The sequence below is a fragment of the Dinoponera quadriceps genome, unplaced genomic scaffold, assembly GCF_001313825.1.
Source record: "Dinoponera quadriceps isolate SergipeBrazil2010 unplaced genomic scaffold, ASM131382v1 scaffold696, whole genome shotgun sequence".
NCBI classification, from domain to species: Eukaryota; Metazoa; Arthropoda; class Insecta; order Hymenoptera; family Formicidae; genus Dinoponera; species Dinoponera quadriceps.
The window spans coordinates 1484236-1509547 of NW_014554799.1; the positions used below are offsets into that span (position 1 = coordinate 1484236).

Genomic DNA, 25312 nt, shown 5'->3' on the forward strand with positions numbered 1-25312 from the left:
CCCCGCGCTCCAGTTCCGATCATATCGTCGTGATCGCGCGTTTTGAGTCCCTCGGGAATGTCGTGACGTGAACGGTGAATGAGTGGTGTCTTCCTGAGTCCAAATATTTGGCTCTATGTTAAACATTTAATTCTATGGTAGAAACTGAAATAGCAAAATAGGGGTTGAAATTATATATATATATATATATATAATTTCAATTCTAATAATATAATTATAATTTCTATTCTTTAATTTTGATATCTTAAATTTCTTTTTGGCTGTTTTCGTGTCAAAGTAAGTTGTTTAAAGTAGCGTTAAAATGAAATTTGTAAAATTTAAGGTTCAGGAGAGAAGTTAATAAGTGTCAGTAGTCGTTAAAGTATTTTTTTATTGGCTATCTAGAGTAGACGCAAATTATCCTTAAGAACATATCAAAGTATATTGAAAGAAAAGAGTGCAACATTCAAGTAAATATTTGCTAAGGATCATTGGAATAATTATTTTGTTTGAATCAAATAAATGTTACTTGAGTAAGGCACACTGAAAGGAAATAGTGCACTCAAGCAACATTTATTTAATCCATACAGAATAGTTACTCCGATATTCCTTGGGAAATATTTCTTAGAATGTAGCATTTTATTCTTTCAATATAGCTTTTAAAATCCCGACTCAGGTTGATTTTCGTCCAACGATTCAGATGTTGGCTCGCCGAGGATCGATGTGCGTTTGATTTCAATTCATTTTGTATTCACGCGTATATAGCGGTGTGTAGCACCGTTATTCCGCTATAAGAGGATCCCACTTTGAGAGAGTGTTACTCCCGGGACGTTTTAATATTCGTCGACATTCATGCGCCGTTACCGTGTACAAATTCAGTCTTTCGGCCGGTTCAGAGTCGTCCCGAGCGAGAAGTTAATCACGGATTAGTACCCAAATATGTTTCATAGCGGCGCTTTATCGCCGTTTCCTCGCGACCCCGCATGGACCGAAGCGCGATATAATTAGACTCCGCGTCACACCCCTGCGCAGGAGCACATTTTCATTGCTCGGGGGGATAACGACGCTCTAAAGTGTCTTGATTTTCGCGAAGATTCCCGAAAAGCGGGCCGCGAAGGATTCCGTGTTTCCCGCCGACAAATTCTCGAGGCAACGGTTTATTTGGCGCGGGGGTTTCGTCGGGCATTCCGCGGATTAACTCGTCAAAGTGAACTCCCAAGAAACTGTCCGTGTGTGCAACTATGCGGCGCGAGACCGAAGCAACTTGGCGCGTTATTCGCGGCCCGCTTCTCTCTCGACTCGACGCGTAATTAGAAATTACGAGTGTCGAGGAAGTAATTAGAAATTCACGCAATCCCCGTTTTCGCGGGAACCTCGAGGTATCTTGGCCCCAAGCGAAACAGAACACGAGCCGCGTAGAATGAGAGGAAACATCGATCCGGATTTCCGACCCGGGTAGAAGCACCTCATCGCCCGGAGCGCAACAGGAGAGAGCGCGGACAGCGAGCTCGTCCGCTTATCGTGCGTCCGATCCTCGGGAGCAGAAATTGAATTTCCCGGACGCCGCGCGATAACGCGGGAGTAAAAAGGACGCGACGCGTCTGTGCGAGTAATTCGCTCGGCCGGTTCCGAACGAGTTCACCGGCCGAACAACCGTCGCGATTGCAGCGAGAAGTTCCGCCGAGGAAATCGCAGGGCCAGTTGCGAGGGAAGAAGCGATCATGACGCGAGGAATAACGCGCCGGATTACTCGGACAAATTGCGCCGCGAGAGATACAAAAAGCGCTTCGCAGTTCGCGCCCCGATCGAATAGGCAATCTCGTCGAGAGGCGGTTGCGATCGCGCGTTTCTGATCGGGGCGTCGCTTTACGGCGTTGCGCGACCCAACTGGAGCAACGCGTCCTTCGTCCTTCGCGTGAGAAACTGTTCGCCTTTCCCGCTATTATTGCTCCGGAATCGCTTGTTCCACCGTGTAATCCGATAAAGAGGCACTGCATACCGTCCGGATTTTTACGGTCTCTGCGAGCAGCGTTTGACAAGCCGTTTCGCGCCGAAAAAGAACGCCCGAGCGGGGAAAGAGTGGGGAAGAAAAGCAGCCGGACGTGACCGGGGTAAGATGGCTGGCGTTTCGGATTCGCCCGAAAACTTGGAACCTTTAGCCCGGCCCGCTTTTGCTGACACAGAAATACAGGATCGGAATAAATTTACGGCCCGTGCTTCGTATTAAGCATTCCGATCTCCCCGCCGTCTTCCTTCGTTAAGAGGACGTTTTACCCCTTTCTTTCGCCGACGCCGCTTTGTTTTACTCGAACGTCGTCGAAACCGGCACACGCTCCCGAGTCCGTCGATCTAATCGTCTCATTGCGATGAACGGGGTGTAATTGGTAAACGGACGACGACTTTACCATTGACGTCTCCTGAACGACGAGTGAAGTTTTTATTTCGAAAACGAACATATGTACGGGCAATTTACGACCGCTCGAAGCGGTTGATACTCTTTCCAAAGGACGACCGACGAGCTACCAACGAGGAACAATCGTCACCTTTATCCTCGAGCGAGACGGTAATTCAAGCATGCAAATGCCGGGTGCGTAGAGTTACCTTTCCGGGATCGCTTTCATTTTGACGTCTTCTGCAATTTCGCTTTACAACGCAGCTCGCCGTACCGCACGATATCCCGCCTCTCGGATCTCACAATCGAATTGTCTGCGGACGTATAAACGCCCGAAACCGCGGCGTGGTACCTTTACCGGGATAAGCTCACTCGGAAACGAATGAAAAATACTTTTTAGGAGGAGGGAATAAAAAAATATTTTCCACGTAGTTCGGACGAGACGAGACGTATGAGGTACGTTACACCGACATTTTCGGTTCTACGGATCCTACCTACGCGTTCTCAAGCGTGCGATACGCCGTATGATTTACGGCGTAATCTATAGTTTCGCTTGGAATAACGGAATGGAATAAACGAAAAAACGAGGACGGAAACGACCTTATATTACGGCAGAATTCCCGCGGATCTCGCGGTGCTATCGCGTATTTCCTCGGGAAATTTATCGCGGTTTTATCTTGGGAAATTCAGTCCTCCTTTACGGTACACAATGAATTAAAAGTATCACCGTTTCGAACGCGCGACGTCATCGCGAGCGCGCCGTTCCTTATGCACTCGCACGAGAGCGCGTTCGCAAGGTTCGCGCGGCGGCAGTAATTTTTATTTCGCTTCGGAAGAGAGATGGCTTTAGAATTTCTCGTCCCGGTGAGTCGTAACATTTTTTACGCGCTCTTTAAAACTCACGAGTGGTACCACCTTGACTCGTAATGAGAGTGTACATGTAGATAGAGAGGCGATGTCTACACCATTTAGTTTCGAGCTTGCGCGGTCTACGTGACATCGCCAAACTGTTCTTTATACAGAGTAGTTTAAAAGCCCGGGAACGGCCAATCATTTTCGAAATAATTGGTTTTATGAGAAAATGCTTCGGAGAAAACTTGCAGTGTTCAAGAGATTATACTAAATGATAATGCCTGTGTAACCCTGAAATGACCTCCCTCAAAAAAGACATTGCCGTCCAGTATAATTCGTCGAACATTACAAGTTTTGTCTCAAACATTTTCCCATAAAACCGATTATTTCGAAGACAATTGGCCGTTTCCGGATTTTTAAACTACTCGGTATATCGTACGAAATATAACGTCGAATATTTTTCGGTAATTTCGATCCCCGATTCGAAATTCTGCCACATCTCTCGCATTCTAATTTCTGGTAGCATAAAAATACCGGTGCTTCCTGACGTATTCTTGTACAGATTAACGCGCCGAGAGCGATTTGCACTTCCGGCTTTTGAAGCGAATTTAGTTTCGTCGGGAAATTTCCCGATGCGCATTCCTCTGTAAAGGAAGCTTTTCCTTTCCTCCCGCGCCGTCTTGTGCGCGCCGCTGTTCAGGCGACCGACGTTTCATCAGAGAGTTTTTTTTCAAAGAAGCACGCGAGCGCGAACGTAGAGAGACGCGATAAAACAATTTCGTGAGATTACGAGCGCAATAAATAGTATCGTGTCGATTTAATAAAGCAGTCGGCAGCCTCTCGCTATCGCGCGACCTCGCCGTTTTATTTCAAAAGTTTTACTTTTCGCGCGCGAGGGATACCCGGCGCCGGAATATCGTAAGAAGACCGCAATTTGTTTATGTTTGTTTCCGCGTCCGCCCGTGGGATTTTCCCGAGCGGAAGCACCGTTAATGAATATTTATACCATTATCGCGGCCCGTTTCTTCGTGTGTAAAGAAAGCTTAGCGCGCACGCTGCTGCCGCCGCCATCGCCATTTTTCCGACCTTCTCCACCTTCGCTGCATATTTTTCAGACCCGCGGGAGAAAGGGACAGAAAAAGAGAGAGAGAGAGAGAGAGAGACGGCCAGAAAAACAGCAGGAGCGTAAGTCCTCTAGATTTCCGGCAGAAAAACGCGGACAGAGTCTCGAGGCCGGCAGCCTCGTCGTTCTGCTGGCTGCGATTAAATCGTCCGAATAAATTAGCCACGATTAACGTCGAGAATTTAGGGACAGCCGGTTAAATTAAACAGTCGCGTCAAAGAGAGAATTACGTTCGAAAGTAATAGCGGCGCATTCGGCTAGATGCGTGAATGAATGAACGAGCGAACGAGAGATGCAACATCGTCGTTGAAAATACGTCTCGGCATAAAGATCGCGTTACGTCGTCGTCTCACGCCTCCTCCCGAAATATTGTTCAGCATTCCCGTCGACAGCACCGGCCGTTAAAGCGCGTTGAAACGATCAATTAACTCTCAACTGCAATATCCGTGGCAGCCTCGAATTTTCCGATACATCTGGGAAACTTGGGGCGGGCCCGCGAGCGTGCAAAGATTGGATCGTTAATACGAGCTCATTAATCACGCTCTCCCGCGGCGTATGAAATTAATTTCGCGCGCCGTGACTTTTAATGTCAGCCGATAAATTTGTACGGGATCAATTTCGCGAGGGTAGGTAGGTTATTTTGGTGAGCGATCTCTCTTTCTCTCTCTCTCTCTCTCTGCAGTCGATTATGTCGCACGCTCGTTAGTCTCGTCGTCCCGTTACCATTCAAACAGTCCGTTATCTCATCGATCCAACGTATCTCGATAATATTAATCGCCTCTGTGCTCGAGTCCACGAATGTTTTTGAAGAATCATGAGGACAAACAAAACCTACATGCACGGTTTTATTCCCTTCAGATATGGATTTCTCCGTTATTAACAACTGGTCGCTGTCGCGTTGGTAGTTTGTCGTCGCGTCTCTGCGGCAGAAATCGATTACGACGAACGTATCCACGCGTAATAAAGGCGCATGTATAAACTCAAACAAACCGATCTTGCATCGTATACGGGGCTAACACGCGCGAGTGCAACTTTATCAACGATATCTTGCTCGATATCTGCTTCCGCGGACTTTATCTGCCAGCCGTTTTTACGACCGTGAAAGTGCCTCCCGTTTTCAGCCCGGTGAATTCACGCCTTCGCAGATCCCGCATTCATGCAGTGTCCGCGTTTTAAGCGCGCGTTTCGGGTATCGCGAGTTTACGCCCGGAGTAACATCGAATTCCGAAGCGGCGGGAGGCGGACCGTCGCGCGTTTCCCATGCCGCGCGGGTGCGAGTGTTGTGCGTGGAGAGTTTCATGAATTAAACCTGCGGAGAGGCGGAACAGCCGCGGCGCGAGCCCGCAGTTATCGTAACGCGATGACACTCCCCGCGAATGGAGACGCCGACGAAACGGGCTCGGAATTATTAACACTTCGCATCAACGGTGGCGTTCACTGCAAACCCAAGCGTGTAATTTCACACACTTATGCGTGTAAAATCGTGCAGTCGTTTTTTACGCATTTGTACGCGCGTTACTATGATATTGCATACCGTTAAAAGTTAAGCGTGTGTAAAAATTACGCGCTTAGACTTGCGGTGTGTATGCATTACAATTTTTACGCACTTGTGTGTGTAAAATCACACAGTGGTAACACGCGTGCAAATGTGTGAAAAGTGATTAGACAATTTTTACGTAAGCGTGTAAAATTGCACACTTGAATTTGCAATGTTAGAAAGCGAAGCGGAAATGCTCGGTGGTGCGTGTGTGTGCGCGCCTTCGTGCTGCTTGGAACATTCAACGGAATCGGAGATCACGTTTGCGTGTCCCGTTCGCCAAATCTCGAGTCGTCGTGGATATTTTGCGCGCGGAACACGATGAGATCGCGTTGCGCTCGAAAGTGTAATCCGATTTGGCGGCCTCTCATCCGTCAACTTCGATAATTCGGCAGCATCGAGCGTTCTCCTGCGAGAGGCACCGTAAGCCTCCATCGACTTCGCGTGCCGTTTATCCCTTTCAATCAGGATGCAAAACTGAAACTTTAGGTGGACGATAGAGATAAATATTGGATTACTTGGGCTAATTTAAATTACATGAAATGCTGCCGGAGTATAAATCAAGATTAGACCGACGCTGCGACGAGACTAATTTATTCATAGATCAATTAAGAAGCGCGACTGCGAAGGCGGCTTCTAAATTAGGAGGGCGGAGAGAGGAGGATCGGGTTTTTTTTCGATAGCGCTGAATAAGAGAAAGAGGAGGGTGGGGAGATGCGTGGAGAATATTAATTTAAATGCTGTCCCGGTGCACTGTGCATTTGAATATGGCGACCCCGATAGCCGTCGACGAAATCGTCGCTTAACGTAATTCTCCTGATTAGTTCTTGTATTCGCTTGTTGAGAGGGAAGATCGAGTTTTAACGTACGACGCCTGACGAAAGCTTCGAATTGTCATTGTTTGTATTCTCTCAAGCGGAATCAGTGGAAATAATTGAGTCAATGAGACATTTATATTGCATCTATAATCAGCGAGCATCTGTTGATCTTTAATGAAATTACTTCCACTTAACCCTTTTGTCTTATACTTCACTCATTTTCGCCAGTGAAAGATTTACTGCGAATGGTTGTTACGCTGCTCTCTCATAGCTGAAATGTACACGCATACACGTGTACGCATTCGATTATATATCGTATTTAGCGTTGTTCATAGTAACAGACTCAATAGGTAGAAGTCACGGGTTCGAGTCCTGTCAGAGTGAGTGTGTCTTTCAAATACGATATAAATTAAATCACTTAAACATAATTAAGAACAAGTAAAATCATTGACATCGGAATAATTAAGATAATAAAACAAAATAATATAAACAATATCTTCTCTTATTTTTTCTACTGCAGTCAGATTTCCCTGATGGGAGCTGCTGCTGCTATTGATAGACTTTCTCAATGAAATCTCACTGATTTACAATTCTATGCTTTTACCTATGATCCTCAATGATTATTAACTACTTCTCTAAGTGATGATACGCCGCATTTTAAAGACGTTGTATTACACGTTATTTAGATTGTAAATTATAATTGTCAGATAGATTTGTAAGTTAATGCCGACGCGGGAAAATATTCATCACGACGATTACAACGATTTAATTAGCATACCGCTGTTCATCTCGAGAGCAGGTCGAGTTTGAAAAAAACAGCGACAAATTGCGAGCGCCGAAAGATGCGGAGTCACGATCGCGGAATTTTCACGCAACCATTCGCCACGGTGGATGGTTGATATGAAAAAGGGTTAAGTAGCCGCGATAGAACCACAAAATTAAAATCCGTCGGCGGCGAGCACGCGGCGAGGTTGCTGCGAGCGTTTAATTGCCGTTTCATTTGCGTCCCTACCTAGGGAAAAAGTCGGAATCGCGATTCTGTTGATTCGCCGCGACGTGCTTCATAACACCGAGTGTGCTTTTGCATTCGTGCGGATTGCGCTAATTCGCCGGGGAGGTTTTTTTATTTCACTTTTGAGCGAAAAAACCACGCTACTTCTCGCGAATCTCGCGGAAAATTCCTTATCCGTGCGTTGTATCGCACGAGGACCCTCGCGACGAGTAATCTCGTATTAACCGCCGTGAGAATTGTTGGTAACAAACCGCGCGTTACTCGGAGACGTTTAAGCGATGTAACTTTATTAATATAACTCACGTGTATATTACACACACGGAGAGAGAGAGAGAGAGAAGGGGGGAGGAAGCAACTCTTGTTGTCTCGCATCCAAGAGAAGAATAAAAGTTAATTACGCCGGGAGCGTTAATTAGATGACGCCGGGCGGCTCGGACCGCGCGGGCGTATTTTCAACGCGAGACACTCCTTCCTCCCGGTTTCACGGCGGGTCGTATAATCTTTTCGCGAAATTAAAGCGGAGATTGCGCGCGAGTCTCGCGCGTATCCAGTTCTCGGTGGTCCCAAAAATTCCGACGACTCCGCCCCGCGCCAAGTACGAGGAGGCACGGAGCGTGAACGGCGAACGACATTTCCTCCGCGGTCTCGCCCGTAATTGAACGAAATAACCGACAGCCTGGACGACGACCGGCGTGTGTCCGCAGGCGCGACGACGTATGCGCGCGTGTGCGTTTGCACGTATATCGGATGGAGCATCGAGCTACTTTTTGCCGCCGACAGAAAGCGGCAATTAGTCGCTGCTTATGGCTCGCGCCAGTTCGCGGCGATAGCGGGCTTTCGAGAGAGCGTTTCGCGAGACACGTCGCTCGGGAAAGTCCAGCGCCGCCGATCCGACGGCGCCGTGTCGCTTGGAGGGGCTCCAATTTTGTTAATGCACTGTGCGGACCAGTCGGGAGTAGTTTCGAGTTTCCCGAACCTCTCACCTTGGCGCGAGCGCGTCGCTTAATTCGCGGCGGAACTCGCGAAACTTCCGCCGACGGCGCCCTTAAGTAGTATCCGACCGACTGACCGCCGCCATTATAAATTCCGGCATAATTCGCGCGATCGCGCCGCGAAATATCTCGGTCATCTCCGGATGAGAGAGAAAGAGAGAGCAAGTGGGCGTCTCCTCGGTGTGTGTGTGTGTGTGTGCTGATGGATCACACTCCATCGTCGGTGACCTGGCGAAAATTCACGCGATCAATTTAGCGTTAAGCGTATTAACGCGTTTCAACCGGGGTAATCGATGGGACCGCATTGTTGCGTACTTTACCGCGACGTTGCGTCGCGGAGCGCCGCGATATTTTCGGCGCGCGACTTATCGCGTGCTTATCGCGCGCGAGATTCAACGGGGTTGCATAACAGGGTGATTCGCGACACGATTCACCGCTCGGCGAAGTTCTCCGGCGCGCCGAGCATCCGCGCGTATTCTCTTGAAATTCAAGAGCCGGCTGAAAAGGCGGCCCTTTTTGTCGGGATTTTCCGGGACAAAACGGGGCACAACGGTGACGACTCTCGCGGCACTCGAGTTACCTCCAGCGTTAATTCCTCTTAACACGTCCCGGTTCTCGCCTTTTAGCCACGCGCGTTACTTACGTTACCTCGGTCTCCGGGTATTGTACGCGGGTGCCCGGCGGGCATCTACCGGGCGAGGAGGAAGTATTAAATTCAAAAGATTGCGCAATCCCTTCTTTATCGTATTACGTTTACGTCTGCTCGCATCTGTTTAAAAGTACAGATTTTAGCCGCGATCTCTGCTGGTATGATACGTACATACGAACGACCGGCGATAACACGCTAAATTCAAGTAGAGAAGGAGATGATTTTATAGCTCTTGCAGATATAATAGCCCCTCTTAATATCTTCTTCTCCTTCTTCTTCTTGTTAAATGGCCGAGAAACATCAACTCCTATTAGCCAACCCTCTTGATGTCTCTGCTATTAGGTGGCGAATTCTATAGTGATTATTTATGAAATTATTTGTTTAATAGCCCACTATTACGCAGTGGTGTTAATATGCCAATATACAACAGCTGGCATTTGTTATAACGCAGTTTTACTTGCGAGTATTTCGAAATATTTTCACGATGCATTTAATCATGCACGCTTTCATTCTTCTTAAACTTGGGCGTATTGTCACACGTATATATTTACACCTGAGTGTTTCGTTCGTTATTGAACATTTTATTCCGCTGTGCGCACTTCAAGTTACGCAAAGTTAAACAATATTTTTGTGAATATGACCCTCCATTAAAGTAGATTCAACACGGCCTGTCTTTCGAGGTTTTCATATCGAAGTAGTTATTCGATGAGTCAATAACTCAAGTCAAAAGTCTACTTGTTTTATAAAAACTGTCCTTCTAACAATTTGTATCTACCTCTGGACAAGCGTCTACGTTAGTAAGTCAGTATCTGCATTAGAAATTCACAGTTATATACATTATATACATCGTTGTTCTTTCTAAGACTTGTGCATAAATTTGTAACAGAACCCTGTATTTGTTTAAAACAACAAAATTAATGTATCAATATCATCTCAAAACGAACGTAATGTCTACCTACCTTTTTCGGTAAAGACGAGGTATTTTCGAGCATATTTATCTCGAAAAGAATTAATGGCCACATCAATTTTGCGTAATCATCCGCGGTTAATCGCGTTTAGAAAACGCGGAGCAGCTGCGCTCGGCACGTGAAAGGAACTGCAATATCGCGTCCAAACGTGCCACGCTGCCCCGAAAACTCGTTGCGGACCAAAGTTGTCATTCCGACCAGAAATTCTCTCCTTTCTATTTCTCTCTCTCTCTCCTCCCGGTTAAAATTTCTCCCATCCTCCTCCTCGTCGTCCACGAGGCGTAAACTCCAGACGAGACGCCGACCTTCGCACGTCAGCAGCTACCTCTTAATAACAACCCCCTCTCGACTGGAGCGGCTCCGCCGTCGTCCCGGAGGATTCGCTATTTACTCGGACAATGAAAGAGGCGAGGCAGGATAGTCGGATACAGCCGGTAATTTCATTCGCCGTTAAAGCCGCGGCTGCGTCGAATCACCGGCGAAATTTACGCCACGGACACCCCGCATATAAACTTCCGGGCTCTGCGAAAGCTCGGTGGATCTCTCGGCGTACGTGATATGGACGATTTTATCACAGAGTCGTTCGCCTCTTCTCCACCCGGGCGAATTATCGCTTTCGCGTGAAATCTTGCAGTAAAACGAGACCAAATCGACACTTTGAATTTCCCGTTCTGACGAGCGAACTAACTTGAGCCATCGGACTTGATCCTAATCCAGCACGGAAAGAAGCTTCCGTTCTGCACGTGTCATCACTTCTATTGTGATATTCACCGGGCAATAACACAAGAGCCAAGAGAGCCTCGCGACGATTGCTCTCAAGGTCGGCGCAGCCTGAAATCCGCTCTATTTGCCGCGAAACGCGGCTATCTTTACTCGCCGTTGGAAGCCGCGTACCGACAAAGGCCGACGAATATAGCCGGTTCTGACACGGCATGTTAATTCGAAACACGCCCGGCTCCAACGACCGCGTCTCCCGTGGTACACCGAGCCAAAATCCCGAATCCATCATGGCCCTTCGCTCCAGCGAGAGTTAAAAATATCATTTCGTGTAAATGCGACGATGTACACAGCGACATGCGCAAACTTCCCTCTCTCTCTCTCTCTCTCTGTGTGTTTTTGCATGTCAGTTTAATGTGTTCCGCCAATTTTATCCAATTGATCTTCGCACATAGGATTATTCGTACACACACACACACACACACACATACATATATATATATATATATATATATGTATAATTCTCTCTCCTTTTCCCTTTCTTTATTATTTTCTTCCTCTTCCTTGTATTTTTCAGCATTTCTTTTTTCTTTTCTTTTTTGCTTTGTACCTTCCTTTCTGCTCAGAACTATTCTCATCTCACTCTTAGTTACTATTATTTCATTATCATCTACGATATTTCATTGTATGTCATTAATCGTTTTGTGACACTCCTCAGCATTTTTTTATTCTCACCCTTATACTATTTTCCTTTCTCGCGACTGTCCAGATTTTTATCACATATTAATTCCAATTGTTATTCCCACAGGAGAGAACATGATAAAATTGATTCTATTCCTTTCTGCATTTCAATTGCTCAAACTATAAGCTTTCTTAGAGAGCTTGTCCTAGAACGTTCAACAAACGCTTCTACTTATCTATCAATCTCACACACGCGCACCACGAGATGATGTATTTCGACGGTGCGGATCGCTCGGCGAAGTTAGGGCCGGCCTCCTCGGCGTAAATCCGATCGAGGCTTTCATCAGGCGCGGACACGTTCGGCGTAAAATTAGTACACGGTCAACGAACGACACGCGCGATGAACGATCCGTCGTCCGTCGATCAGCGCGAAACTCAAACGCTACGTTCCTGGCGGGTTAATTTCGGCGTCCCGGCGGCCCCGCTCGCGCGCACCATGCGATCCTCGTGGACGCGTGCCGCGCGTTTATTTTCACTGGGAGTCGGAAATAGCCGCGGCGGTCGTGAGCGCGCGCGCGGCCCGATATTATAATAGCGATGACTGGCGGCGCGGGCATCGCGCGCCGAGAGTAACGTTCCGCCGCGCGACCACCGCCAGGAGGGGGCGGCTAACGTTACTCGTTCTTCTCGCTCTTCTTCCTCCTCTTGCCCGCAGCTGCGACCGCGCGACGGAAGTCGCGCAGTTTCGCGCTTTCCCGCGAATGGCCGGCCGCGCCGTTCTCACACGGCTGCGAGGAGAAAAGAGAAGAAGCGAAGAACTCGCGAGGGCAGCGCGACCGGTGCCGTCCTCGCGGAATCGCCAGTGAATCTTGAGATTCTTCTCACCCGTGCGCGTAATCATCGCATCTCGATATCTCTTCTGTCGTTCGATAAATTATAAAAAAAAAATAGACCTCCTTATCGCGTGGCGACTATCCAACGGGGGCAGCGTTGGCCGTCGCGTTATTGCACGACATGCATGTCGCGTGGTTGCGCGAGCCTGCGGGGCCGCGGCTTCGCTCGCGGTATCGACGTCGTTAGTTAGCGTCCGGCGGTACGCGGCTCGTGCGCTGCGCTGCCGACCGCCACCGCGCGAGGCGGAAGACGAAGGCAGTCGAAACGCATTAATTTGTCCGTCGTGTGCGCGATTAATCAATCGGCGGTGTGCGTTAGCGAAGAGACAGCCGCTTATTGTCTCGAATCGAACGCGCGCGTCCGCCGTGTAATCGGCTCGAGTGGAGTGCGAGAGTGCAGCGTGCGTGAGTTCATCGGTGCTGTTAATACCTGCGGAGTAGGATGGCGTCGAGGAGGTCCGCGTGATGGAAGTGACGATAGCCAGCGTGAGCAGCGACCGTGCGCGGAAAATGGTAATTAGCGGTCGGAGATTACGACGTGCTCGATCGAACGCGGCGGTCCCTTGCGAGGTCGCGTGATTTACGACGATCGTTCGCCCTTTGACGGCTCCGGAACACGCTCGTTTATCGTTATCGCGACTTCCGCCCTTGCGGTCGCTCAAGACCGCCGAAGGAAGAGGCGTGTGCGATCAATTTAGCGACGGCGATGCCGCTTAACTTCAAGTTCGGCCGATTCCGCGGTTCTTTCTCTCCGGTTTATGCTCCACGAGCATCGGCCGTTCATCGCGGAAAATGAACCGATTGCTCTAAATTGCGTAACTTACAGGCGCTCTTGTCGGTCATTTCTCCTCCGTTGTTGATTACGATTACCTGACGGTTAATGAGATCGATTTCGCAGCTCTTCGAAAGTAAGATCGCGCGCTTAAAATACGCGCCCACTCGTATCGTGGGTGTCGTCGCGAGACAGCCGTGGTGAAAAGCTGCGTGCCAACGAGAAACAGATACGTTCGAAGGGAAAGACAGAGCGACATTCGTGACATTCACGTGACGTCTCCGCGATCTCGCACGAATTAGCCAAATATTACACTATTATAACGTTTATCACTTGTCAATTTCTCCCTTGAACCTTTAATTCTATAGATTTAACTTTAATACTAAGATTCTACTGTAAAATAACCGTTTAACTCTAAAAACAGTGGAAACGGAGACTTAAGACATTATCGTAGTCAAAAAAAGGATAAATTATATCATTAGAATTGAATCTACTTCTTTTACTATCTTAGCTCTTAATATGTTATACACAGAAAAAAATAGAAAAATGTACTAGAATCAAGTATATGCCTGTTTTTCAGTCCTTTAAGTCAAATAATATTTGTATGAATTTAAGTATATTTTTAATAGCTTGTAGTAAATACTTATTCCAACGTAACAATACCTTCATTTATAAACGAATTACCGAATATAAGTGTGTATAGTTCTAAATTAAAAAGAGTATTTACTAGAATTATGTCATGCTTTTTTTCCATTGGAAAAACTTAATAAGTTTAAATTAAGATTTTTCTGTACGGTAAATATTTCGTAAAAGTAAATTCTGATATTCTTAACGTGATGAATTTCATATTTGTCGCAATTGTCTTAAACATACAAGCAAATACCTACTTGGACAAAGGAAATGTCATATTCTATACGCAATCACTTATATTTCTACTTCTGAGAGTAAATATTCGCCAAGAACTATCGGAGTGATCACTTTACTTTGACCAAGTATTACTTGAAAAGTAGCACCATTCCTCAGTGCAGAATTCAAGATTTAATATGGAGGCAGAAATGTCGACTCGAGGAAACAGGCACGCGGTAGGGTTACGTCACCGAACAGCTAAAGGCAAAGGAGCCGCGCTCTGGATCGGCGGTCCCTGCGGGTCCCCGAATCGCGCGTGCGATAAACGGCCGAACGCGTACCTGCCGAACGTAGAGGTATGGATCGCGCGGACTAATTAATCGGCGCTGCTAACGAGCCATCAAACAAATCCGGTAAGCGTGCGCACGCGCGACAGTTCCTCTCGTCGTCGCGCACGCGAAAGCGCTCTGCTGGCCCCCGCGCGAACCCCGGCACGATTAATTGGCGAGCGGCTGCATAATCGCGCCGCTAATCGCCGGCTAATTCGCGCGCGAGGCATAATTGCCGCGCGACGTTGACGGGCTGCGCGGCAGCAACGCCGTATCGCCGCGTTGTTGACGTTGTTACCGCCTCCGCTGCGTCGGACGCTCGTAAAGAGGACGACAGCGGACGCGATAGAAGGGCCGGGGGAAGCGAGAGGGGGGCCTTAACAGAATAGCATAATTCCGGCGCGATTAATTCGCGATTCCGCAATATGCATCGGGCGCATTGCGTGCGTCAAATCTGTGCGGCAGCGGCTGTCCCGATACGTGATGGTGCAGCGCCCGGCCAGCGGGAGGGAAGGGGATGATGATCGGAGTGCGGGCGGAGTCGGAATGCACCCGGGGATGCATTCCCGATATGCGGACCCTTTCGCCTTCCGCAACTACGATCGTCCGTTTGTACACGGACGCGATCGGAATGGCACGCACGCGGATAGACGCGTAATTGCACAGCGATGACGATCAACCCGCGCGCTCTCCTCGCTCCGAGAGGCCTTTAACCCGCGCGTCGTTTCCGGTGCGAGATGCGCGTCCCGATAAAGGACCCGGCATGCGACGAACCCCCCTTCGAGAGGCACGAATGCTTTCAGGAGTCGGTTCGCATCTTCGTCTCGCGATCGCGAATTTCCCCGAGTCGAAATACCGGTCCCGTGTTGAACTTTTCATTCCTCTATACAGTAGGAACTAAGATAGATGGAGAAGTTGGAAAAAATTTCGATTTTAATAATATGATTTATTCCTATTTTGATTCTAATAATGTCTTAAATTTCCGTTTTCGCTTCCGTTTCCGTTCTAGTGTTGGAATAGGCTGTTCAAGATAGCGTTAAAATGATATCTTTAGTAATCAAAGGTTCAAGGAAGAAGTTAATAGGTATCAGTATCATCAAAGCAAGTTTTCATCAATCTTGTACCTCGACTTTGAGATAATTAATTACTTGTCTCAGCGATATCGTCGCATGTTCTTATATGTTCTTGCCATCCATTGGTTCATCCTATCCATTGATTTTTTATTCGTTGAAAATTGAAGAGGAGTCTGGGTTATCTCACTGAGATTCAATTTAGCATCAAAAATTTCCACTCGAGTCGAAATGTTACCTCGAGTCTTGCGATTGCCGCGAGCCGTCGTCGTGTGTCGTACCGCGAGAGTAAGAATATTTACACTATCCGCGCTAATCATATCAATGCTCTCCGTTGATCGTATCGGTGTCGATTTGAAATTGATATCAGTATGACGCAACGCTCGTCTAACGACGGCGTCTTCTCGACGATAATCCGCGTTGTACACCTCGAGACGATTCACCGGCTCGTATATATCACTCGTGACAGCGATTATACACGTGTACACGAGTGCGAAATGTATCGTAACGCGTTTGATACCTCTGGGATCGCGACGTACGTTGTGCGAGAACGTGTCTCCGGTACATTATGCCAGGGCTTAGCTGGCTTTTGATCCGATTAAAATGGTTTTGCACGCTCTGCTGGATCGTGCATAATTGCATTGCGATCGCGCACGTGAAGGACCTTTACTATCTGCTACTGCGAAATCTGTGTTATTTCATTAGGCGTACAATCCCCTAGGAATCGTGTTAATCGCACAAGTTTTCCGCGATACATCCGCTGTTGCTAATGGAATTAGCTCGCCATTTCGCTCGCGCTCGCACGACAGGGACCGAACGGGAAACGGATCGCGCGGCATTCGCGATAAACTCGCGAACAATGCGCGATCACAAGTTCCCCGCGATGTATTCGTCGCTGGATGTACACGGCGGATCCTTTTCCTCTCCTTTCCTTTGTCTTCCTTATATTTATTCGTCGTGCTCTTTTGTGATATTTGATCTCGTTTGATAACACAATCGGCCGTATACTTCGACGTATAAGTTAAAAGCGTCAAACGACGCCGATAACGACGTTCTTTAATTATCCCCTCGTTACGGAATATTAATACGCCTCGCGTCAGTCCCGCCCGAAATTAATTGGACGACGAGGTCTCTTAGAACGCCGGACCGGTAAACGAGCTTCTTTGCCAGTCTCTGTCGAGCTCCCTTGGATTTTTTCACACGTACGTCAAATTCTAACGAGATAAAGTCCACGCGAGGTTAATCGAAGAGAATGAGCTCCCGCTTCACTGAAGTTTTTTATCCGTCAAAATCCTTTCTTCTTTCGTCGCGTCTTCGGTTCGGAGGACGTCAACGTCGTCAGACAGAAAGTCGTTTGGATCCTCGTTATAGCGTACGTTCGAGTCGAGAATTTTAACCGGATGTTGAAACTTTAATGCTATAAAACTAAATCTGTAGAATTAAAAATACAAGAAAGATGTTAACAAATGTAGCACCGTCGAAGTAAGATTTTACTTATTTATAAGCCATCTAAGTAGGCAGAAACTATTTTTAAGAATATGAAAATAGCATAGCAATATTTTGACTCGGTCATGTTTGTCAAACGCGCTCATCAACTGCCCACTCCCCCCTTGATTCAACGCTTTAAGACTGAGCATGGTCGCGTCACGAACAAAGTTCGGCGGAATATGGTAAATAGTGTCTCGGCGCCCGTCAGCTGTTGTTAAGGGGTTAAACTCTCTGTCCCGCGTAACCGACTGTCATTGGTCCGAGGCGTTGCGCGAGCCTCAAAATCAATTAACCGTTTAACCCCACTCTCGCGTGCGCGCGGGCTTAAGTCCCCGACGTAATTAGGATCGTGGATTTCGCGCGCGCTGGCTCCGTGCTCGTCGCCGTAGGCCGCCGCTGACCCTGGATTCGCGCCAGAACAGTCCTTTCTCTTTAGAAGAGCTAACGAGGCTCCTATGGGTCCCGTTAGTCCGTTCCCTCTTAATTGTTTCGATAATCGCACTCTCACCCCTCGTCCCACTTCTAATCCTTCGCCAACTTTGCCGCCGTTATTGCCCGATCTTTAACTTTAGCTCCTTCGACCGTATCGAATTGGATGTGTAAACCGATGCAAGAATAGAATAAAAATTGTCTCTTAAAGCGAATCCGTGATAATATTGGATTGATGCAAAAGTTTGTTCTGTTTTATTAATCAAAACATATACATGTGATATTTATTTATTTTAAAATATAATTAATATTACATGTTGATTAATAGTACATATGGTATTGGTTACTGTAACTAAATCATTTAATTGAAATTTATTTTAACTAAGTTTTTTGTAATTGTTACCAAGTCCTTCTTTGTATTTATAACCGATTCTGCTTTTTCAATGATAATATACTAAACCTATTCGTTTTAGCTGAACTAATATTGGACTAACCGGGCCTTTTTTTTTCCTTCACTAGGTTATACACTTGTTTCACTCTAAACGCGAAAAGCGCAACCTGATTCGGCTGAAACGAACACACCTACTGATTCTATTTTAGAAAGTAGATAGATGAAGACAAGTAGTGATAGATTTATCTTTCTACATATTATACAAGCTGTGCTCGAGAGCGTGCTATCAGCGTTATTGCGTCATTCAATCTTTATCGCTCATTAGACGTTAACGAGGATACACTGGAAACTTGACTTCTTGACTTTTGACTTCTATCCTTTAACTCCTATTTGGAGGGCACTTCTCCCTCTTGCGCGGGGAATTTTAAGCACTTTCTCAGCTGTAGAATAAGGCAGTAACGCTGATAGCTGCAGAGGAGAGGAGAAGAAACGAAGAGAGGCAGTAAGAGTGACGCGAGACCCCGCGCCTTTTTGTGCTTTCAGGTGAACGGCGACGATGACTGGGAGTACGAGGAGATAGTTTTGGAGCGGGGAGGCGCGGGCCTCGGTTTCAGTATCGCCGGCGGCACAGACAATCCGCACTACGGCAACGATACCGCCATTTACATCACCAAGCTCATACCGGGCGGTGCCGCGTCCGCGGACGGGCGTTTGCGTGTCAACGACACGATACTGCAGGTGAACGACGTGTCCGTCGTCGACGTACCGCATGCGGCCGCCGTGGACGCGCTCAAGCGGGCCGGCAACACCGTCAAACTGGTAAGCCTCGTCCTGTGCTGTAATTCCCCTCCCCCGACGTGAACGCGTGCACGTGAGCTGCGCACGTTTCCCATTGCTGCGGCGGATCGCTCGGTTCCGCTCGGCGTACGATCGGCAAACGCGTCCATTTCGCGTGGGGCTCCACACGGGACTCCCACGCAATCACGATCCATGTACTTTCAGCCGCCGGTTACCTCCCGCTGCTGGCTAGATCGCGATCTCGGTGTCCCGGTAATAACGGGGATCGCAACGTCTCGGGGGAGAGAACGTTGCTCGACGGTTAACGCTGATTGACGCGCGAAACATCGTAACGTTGCAACTGAACGCGAACTGACGTATGCAAATCTCGAATCCAAATTTAATTGAACCGTGGTGAGCGCACGCGTTACACCGCTCGGTCATACATTGTTGCCACAATCACATGCCGCATCACATGCGCATCTCAAGTGCAGATTTAATTGCGCGACGAATGCGCCGGGAAATAATTGAATTGCAAATGTTGTAATGCGCGCCCTTTCCGCCGTTAAACTCATACGACGCGTATGCATATTCAGTTTTCGAGCTACTTGCCGATAGTTAAACAACGGGGTGTTTAATCAATTATATATCAGACGATCGTTATTGGCGTATGTGTATTGTTGTTGTCTATTGTTGACGACACGCGCATGGCCGTTGCGCGTCTATAGACGGCGAGAAAAAAATATCGATACTTCACGTGACATGTCGAGCCCCGTCCTTGGTCTCGAAGTTAATAATGATGATAATAATCATTTGTTAGCAGGAAATGAAATCCTTCAGTTACATAATAAGAATCAATCTTGTTTCCCTTACGCTTATACTACACTGAAAAAAGAGTTTGGTAACAATTACCAAACATTTAGTGAAGTAGTTTCAAATAAATATTTGGTAATTGTTACTAAACTTTTATTTTCAGTGTAGGTATTACGCGTGATTTTCACTTTTTTTTTTGACGTCGTCGGCTTCTCTTCAACGATGCCTCCGAGTCCCTGCAAAGTTTTCGCGAGATTGGCGTCCTCCCGGATTCCATATTTGTCATAAAGCCCCGTCGAATATCTTCGGCTTATGCCGGGGAAAGTCCCGAAGCGACGATCGCTCACTCGGTCTTTCGAGATTCCTGTAGCTCCGCAAAGTCGCCGAGGGATGAGGGAAAGTTTCCATGGGATCGTTCGTTACGCGCCTCTTGGATATACGTTAATGTCACCCTCGAAGAAGAAGAAAAAAAGGTTCCCCAGGTGGGATGCTGTGTACCGTAGCTCGATTTTGGAATCGACGGCGAAATCGGAGTCGCCGCGGCATAACGTCAAAATTGCAGCCGTCGATTGCAGCTCGCCCTCTCGTTGTGAAAGTTTTTATCAAGAATTTCGCGAAGCGACGCGGGTCCGTGCTTGGATCCGATGATTCCGACGGAATTTTGGGGAATATTCCATCGGCGTAACTCGATGCCGATAAAATATTTCGGGGATAATGGTTTTTTTTAAACGAACACAACCGTAGAGGTTCTCGAGCAGACACTCGAGGAGATCGCGCGAGTCAGCATCGGCGTTATTAACCCTTCTAGTCTGGGAATAACGACGAGGAAGGCATAAAAGCGGTTTATGACCGGACCATCCCGGATATTATTATTCCGGCGTAAAGACCGCCGCGCGGTTACCCCTCGTTGCGCGATAAAACGTGTCTTTAAGACGACCGACGAAAAACGCAGATCCGATTTACAAATTCGGATTTACGTGTGTTTCACGTTGGATAACGCGATTCAACGAGTAAATTATTTTGGTTGAAACACGAGTTGTTAAATGTTCTCGATATAGACCCCGTCGTGTTTAATATATTTGCCGAATTAACTCAATACCGGGGAGCTACGGCCATTGGTCGTTACCAGAGTTATTACTCTAAAATAATTAGCGCTAATTCATTATAAATAATCTACGTTAAAGCTCGTCGATCTGTTGTGTGTACGTAGAGTGCGAGCGTAACTTTGTTAAATTGATGTATTTTTTGTTTATATATAATCATCATTTTGTTTATTATATATTTATAGATTAATAATGGAATAATAATGAAAGAGAAGGAGAGGGAGATAGAGAGGAAGAGAAATACGCTCTTTTCGTCTATTTTGAATTTTACTAACATTCCAGACGATCGTCTCTAATTAATTGCGAATCATTTTAACGTTGAAATACTGTAATTCCCCAATTTATCGCGCACGTCAAGTGATATATCCTTCTCATTATATTTTTTTTATTTATACATAACTGTGTAGTTCCATTAATTACATGATTAAAGAAGCATTTGATAAATAATGACGATAGGGGGATACTGTCCTGCGTTTAGACGTCGATTTTCATCAATATTCCAATCGATCGGCGAACGCCATAATTTTAATGACTGCGCGCTCGGCGCGCAGTGTCGAAAATCGCGATGAATTACGCGTACCTCGATCATCTTGTGATTAATCGGCAAATTTGTAAAAACAATCGTATCGATCGCTCAACGCGATCGAGACGGCGTATTATCTTAATTCGCGTGGAGTTTAATTAACGAACTGAGAACGATCTTAGTAGCGATATAAACGGGCCTTTAAGGAGAATTCCGCCGAACGGGAACAAATCCACTTTATAAATCTCACCGAGAGTAAACGAGAGGAGTTCGAAAGGGGATATATCTCTCCGATCAGGCTATCGAGCAGGCATTTAATTACGTGGATTCATTGTTACACACGCACACACACACGCACACCTATACACATACACACATCCGACTGAAAGGATGGAATGGGGGAGAGGAGTATATTTCCTTTTGTTTTTTTTTTATTTCCGCCGCTTCTCGGACGAAGCCGATATCCGGGCTACTCCCACGCGCTGTCTTTAAATTCAAACGTCGAAGTTCCCCTTGGAACTCACTCGTTCGATCGGCTGCGGCGTCTTCAGGGTTCGCTCAATTAACGTCATGTCCGGCATTGATTTTCAGTATGTACGCCGGCGGAGGCACACGCAGCTGATGGAGATCGAATTGATCAAGGGAAACAAGGGCCTCGGCTTCAGCATCGCTGGCGGTATCGGCAATCAGCATATACCGGGTGACAATGGAATTTACGTGACCAAAATCATGGAAGGCGGGGCAGCCCAGGTCGACGGTCGTCTGGTTGTCGGTGACAAGTTGGTGGCCGTCAGGAACGCTCTGGTAAGTAAATACGCAGCGTTTACCGTATTTATCCACGGTATCATCGCGGTCGAAATATCGAGAGGATGGTCGAGCACCGTTTTCACTTTGTCCGGTCTCTGAATTGCAAGTATCGGACACGCTCGTAAGGCCGCAGCATCGTCGGTGAAAACACGATTACTTGTCGAGACGAATATATGTTGAAGCGTCGTGAGCTTGCCGGTAAGCTTCCCCTCGCCATTGTGCTTTTTCGCGATCGAGGAGGAGCAGCGAGGCGCGCGCGTTTGCGGAAAAATGAAGTCGCGACCATTTCTCATTCCGGCAGCAAAGTGACCGCGAGACCGCTCTTCCGTGACACCCTTCCCTCTCCTCGGGTAGATGAAGAGATAAATGTGGATGGTGAAGTAAATTGCGCTGCTTTCCGAAGCTCATGAGTAATTGATCGAGTCTCTCCCTCCACCGCGATAACAATCGCCCGACTGCTTTCACAATGAGACCGATTACTTTGTAATGCCGCTCGTGCCGCACGGTGATGCTTTAAATTATTATCCAGAGGACCGAAATCGATAATCGTATAATTATATACGGCGATGATTGATTAAAACTTTTGATTGCTCTTCTCGTCCGATGACATCTCATCGTAAACTTTATGTTAATTTCGAAATAAACCTCATTAAAAAAGCAGAAAGTGCTTCTTCCTGCCGAAAATGTGAAAGATAATGTGTTTGAAGTTCGGAGCGATTTTTGAGCGAGAATTAAAAATACTTTTCTTTAAGTTTAAACTCAGTAAAAAAAACAGAAATGTACGAAAAATAATACAAGTGTGTAACCATATCAGAACTAACCATATCAGAAACCATATCAGAACCATATCAGAACCATATCAGAAATAAATATTTAATTGAAAAACGTATGTGTAAATCGCCGTGTGAAACCAGTTGTGATATTCATGCTTGAACGCGAGTTTGGAAAATCGTTTCGACTTTTATAATTACGAAAACTTTGGACTTGCACGTGCCGAGACTAATTACCGTACGATCGATAATTACTTTGCTGCGCGGGAGAATAAAACGAAGAAAGTTTTGGGACACTGTCGTAAACACCTGAGGAAATTTCCATGCCGAAAGTTTAATCGAGTCCCGATCCTCTCTCGATCCCTTCTTAATAGACTTTAAAATTGAGTAATATGGCAAATATAATTCATGGCACGTTTCGCGGGGAATACCCTTAAATATCAATTTTTTTTTCAAACTTCGAAACGTAATTTTAAATTTGCCGCCTGTGATCTTTATTGAAACTACGAGTTGGAATTTTGTCACAATATCTCGAGATTCTTCTTGTTCGTACAAATAAACTATCATTTCACGAAAAGCAACAAATTTTCATATTGAATTGCACATATAGCTCGGAGCTGGTTATTATTCCAATTAATTTTTAACGAAACAAAAATATATTTTCTTCGTGTTTATAAATATAATAAAAGGAAAGAGATTGGAGAGTTAATATTTATACATGGTAAAATAGCGAATATAATTTTATTCGAATAAATTCTGGTGCGAACATGTACGCCAGCACACGTGCGAAAATAAAAATTTATCCATATTTTTCGATAATATATAATATAAATATATTCGTTATTTATGTACGTTTATTTGCGTTATTTATTATGTAATGAATATATTTTTACATTTAATATTTATTATTTTGAACTTGTTAATTAATATCAAATTCATTAAACTCCATTCTCGGTTAAAATCTAGCCACAGCTTCGAAACGCAAGGGATTATTATATGAACATTATTATTTGTAATTTTTCCGAAAAAGAAATATTTGTACTTTATGATCCTTCAAACAGAAATTACGCATGTTACGCGGTCTTATATCCGATTTAACGTTCGCAAAGTCACGTACACGCTTACACGGGACAGATGGCGGGTAATAGGACGGTAGGAAGTGCGAGAAGCTTCTAACAAATCCTTGGAACACACTGGAAGGGGGTACATCCTTCTAATGGCACTTTCACCACGGCGGTCATAAATCAAGCGGGCCGGCTTGTTCGGCGGCTTTAATCGGCGCTTTTTTGGCGCGACTCCCAGAAGAGGGTAGCCTCGAAGATAGCTTGGTGAGATCGCCGAAGCGAAAAATCGTAGACTCCAGCGAAGGAGCCCGCCCGGTGTATATCGCTGACGGAGGTGCTATCAATTTCTCGCGGCGCCACGGAAACCGTCCTAATCTACTTTCCCTATCCGCGCTTAATCGCTGCTTCCTGACAGATGAGTTCGTCGTTCGAACTCGTTGGAAGCTCCTCGTGCTTCCTACCGCCCTGCTACCTGCTATCCGTCACGCGCAAACGCACAGATGACTAACCGCGCACACAAGGACAGGCAGGTGGGAGTCTCGTCGCACGCGCGCTATCTTGGACATGAGTCCGTACGTTGCTCAGACCAGTCGCTCTCCCAGTTCTCTTCTCGGTATAGAAATGTCTGAGAAAATACAGATAAAATGAAATTCCTAGGTAAGTGTTGGCTCGCATATCCGAACGCTAGTACTTACTCGAACTCGACATCCTGTAAACTTCGTGTATACCGTCATTCTCGGTATTGTGATTTGGAGGAACTTGAATATCCCTCTTGGCAAAATTAAGAGAAAAGGAATTTCTTAAATGGTAAAGCGAAAATATTCTTTTTCTTCTTGGAAATTTTAATGGATTACTTTAATTGTCTGAATGTTTGCATAAGCCCACATTTATCAAATAAAAAGAAAAATAAGGATTGACAAAATATCGGAAATTTCGCAAAGCGGATGTTCTACCGCAGACAAAAATCTCACATGTTATTTCAGCTACTGCACAGGAAAAAGTGTTAGTTTCAAGTAAATAATTCCTTAGCAATCAATATTCCTTAGCAATTTTTTATTTGGATTAAGTAAATTTGATTTAGATCAAATTAATATTTTATTTAGATAATTTACGTGAAAAATATTTTACTTGGATTAAGAAAATGATAAAAAAATATATTTATTCGATCAACGTAAAAATTTGCTAAGGAATATTGTTGTATACTTTCTCAGACAAAATGAGAAGAAATTTTTATACGGCCGTATCGTGTCACGGTTTCCTCGTCAGACGTCTCTCAATACGCGCCGGCTCGAGAATAATCACGACCGATTGCCTCTTGGTGTCTCAAGGGAAACATAGTCGGCGGGCAAAAAAGGGGGCAACGATTGACAGAGGAAATTGAACGGGGAAAATCAATTATCGAGGTACGCGACGCCATGATCGAATTGTTTGTGCTCGTTGCATGACTACGCCGACTATGTATCTTTCTCCCTCTTTGGTTTCTCCATTAAGAGCAAAAAAATCGAACCATTCCCAAC

General features: G+C 46.1%; 1 protein-coding gene across 13 annotated transcripts in view; it reads left to right on the top strand.

The window, feature by feature from the left end:
- LOC106741986 (disks large 1 tumor suppressor protein) overlaps nucleotides 1–25312 on the top strand; it is a 541974-nt gene that overhangs the window by 433207 nt on the left and 83455 nt on the right. For all 13 annotated transcript variants that reach the window (XM_014614501.1, XM_014614504.1, XM_014614497.1 and 10 more), the window contains 2 exons: nucleotides 18482–18757; nucleotides 21746–21958. In XM_014614501.1, the coding sequence (XP_014469987.1) occupies nucleotides 18482–18757; nucleotides 21746–21958 (489 nt within the window). The remainder of the gene's footprint in view (nucleotides 1–18481; nucleotides 18758–21745; nucleotides 21959–25312) is intronic.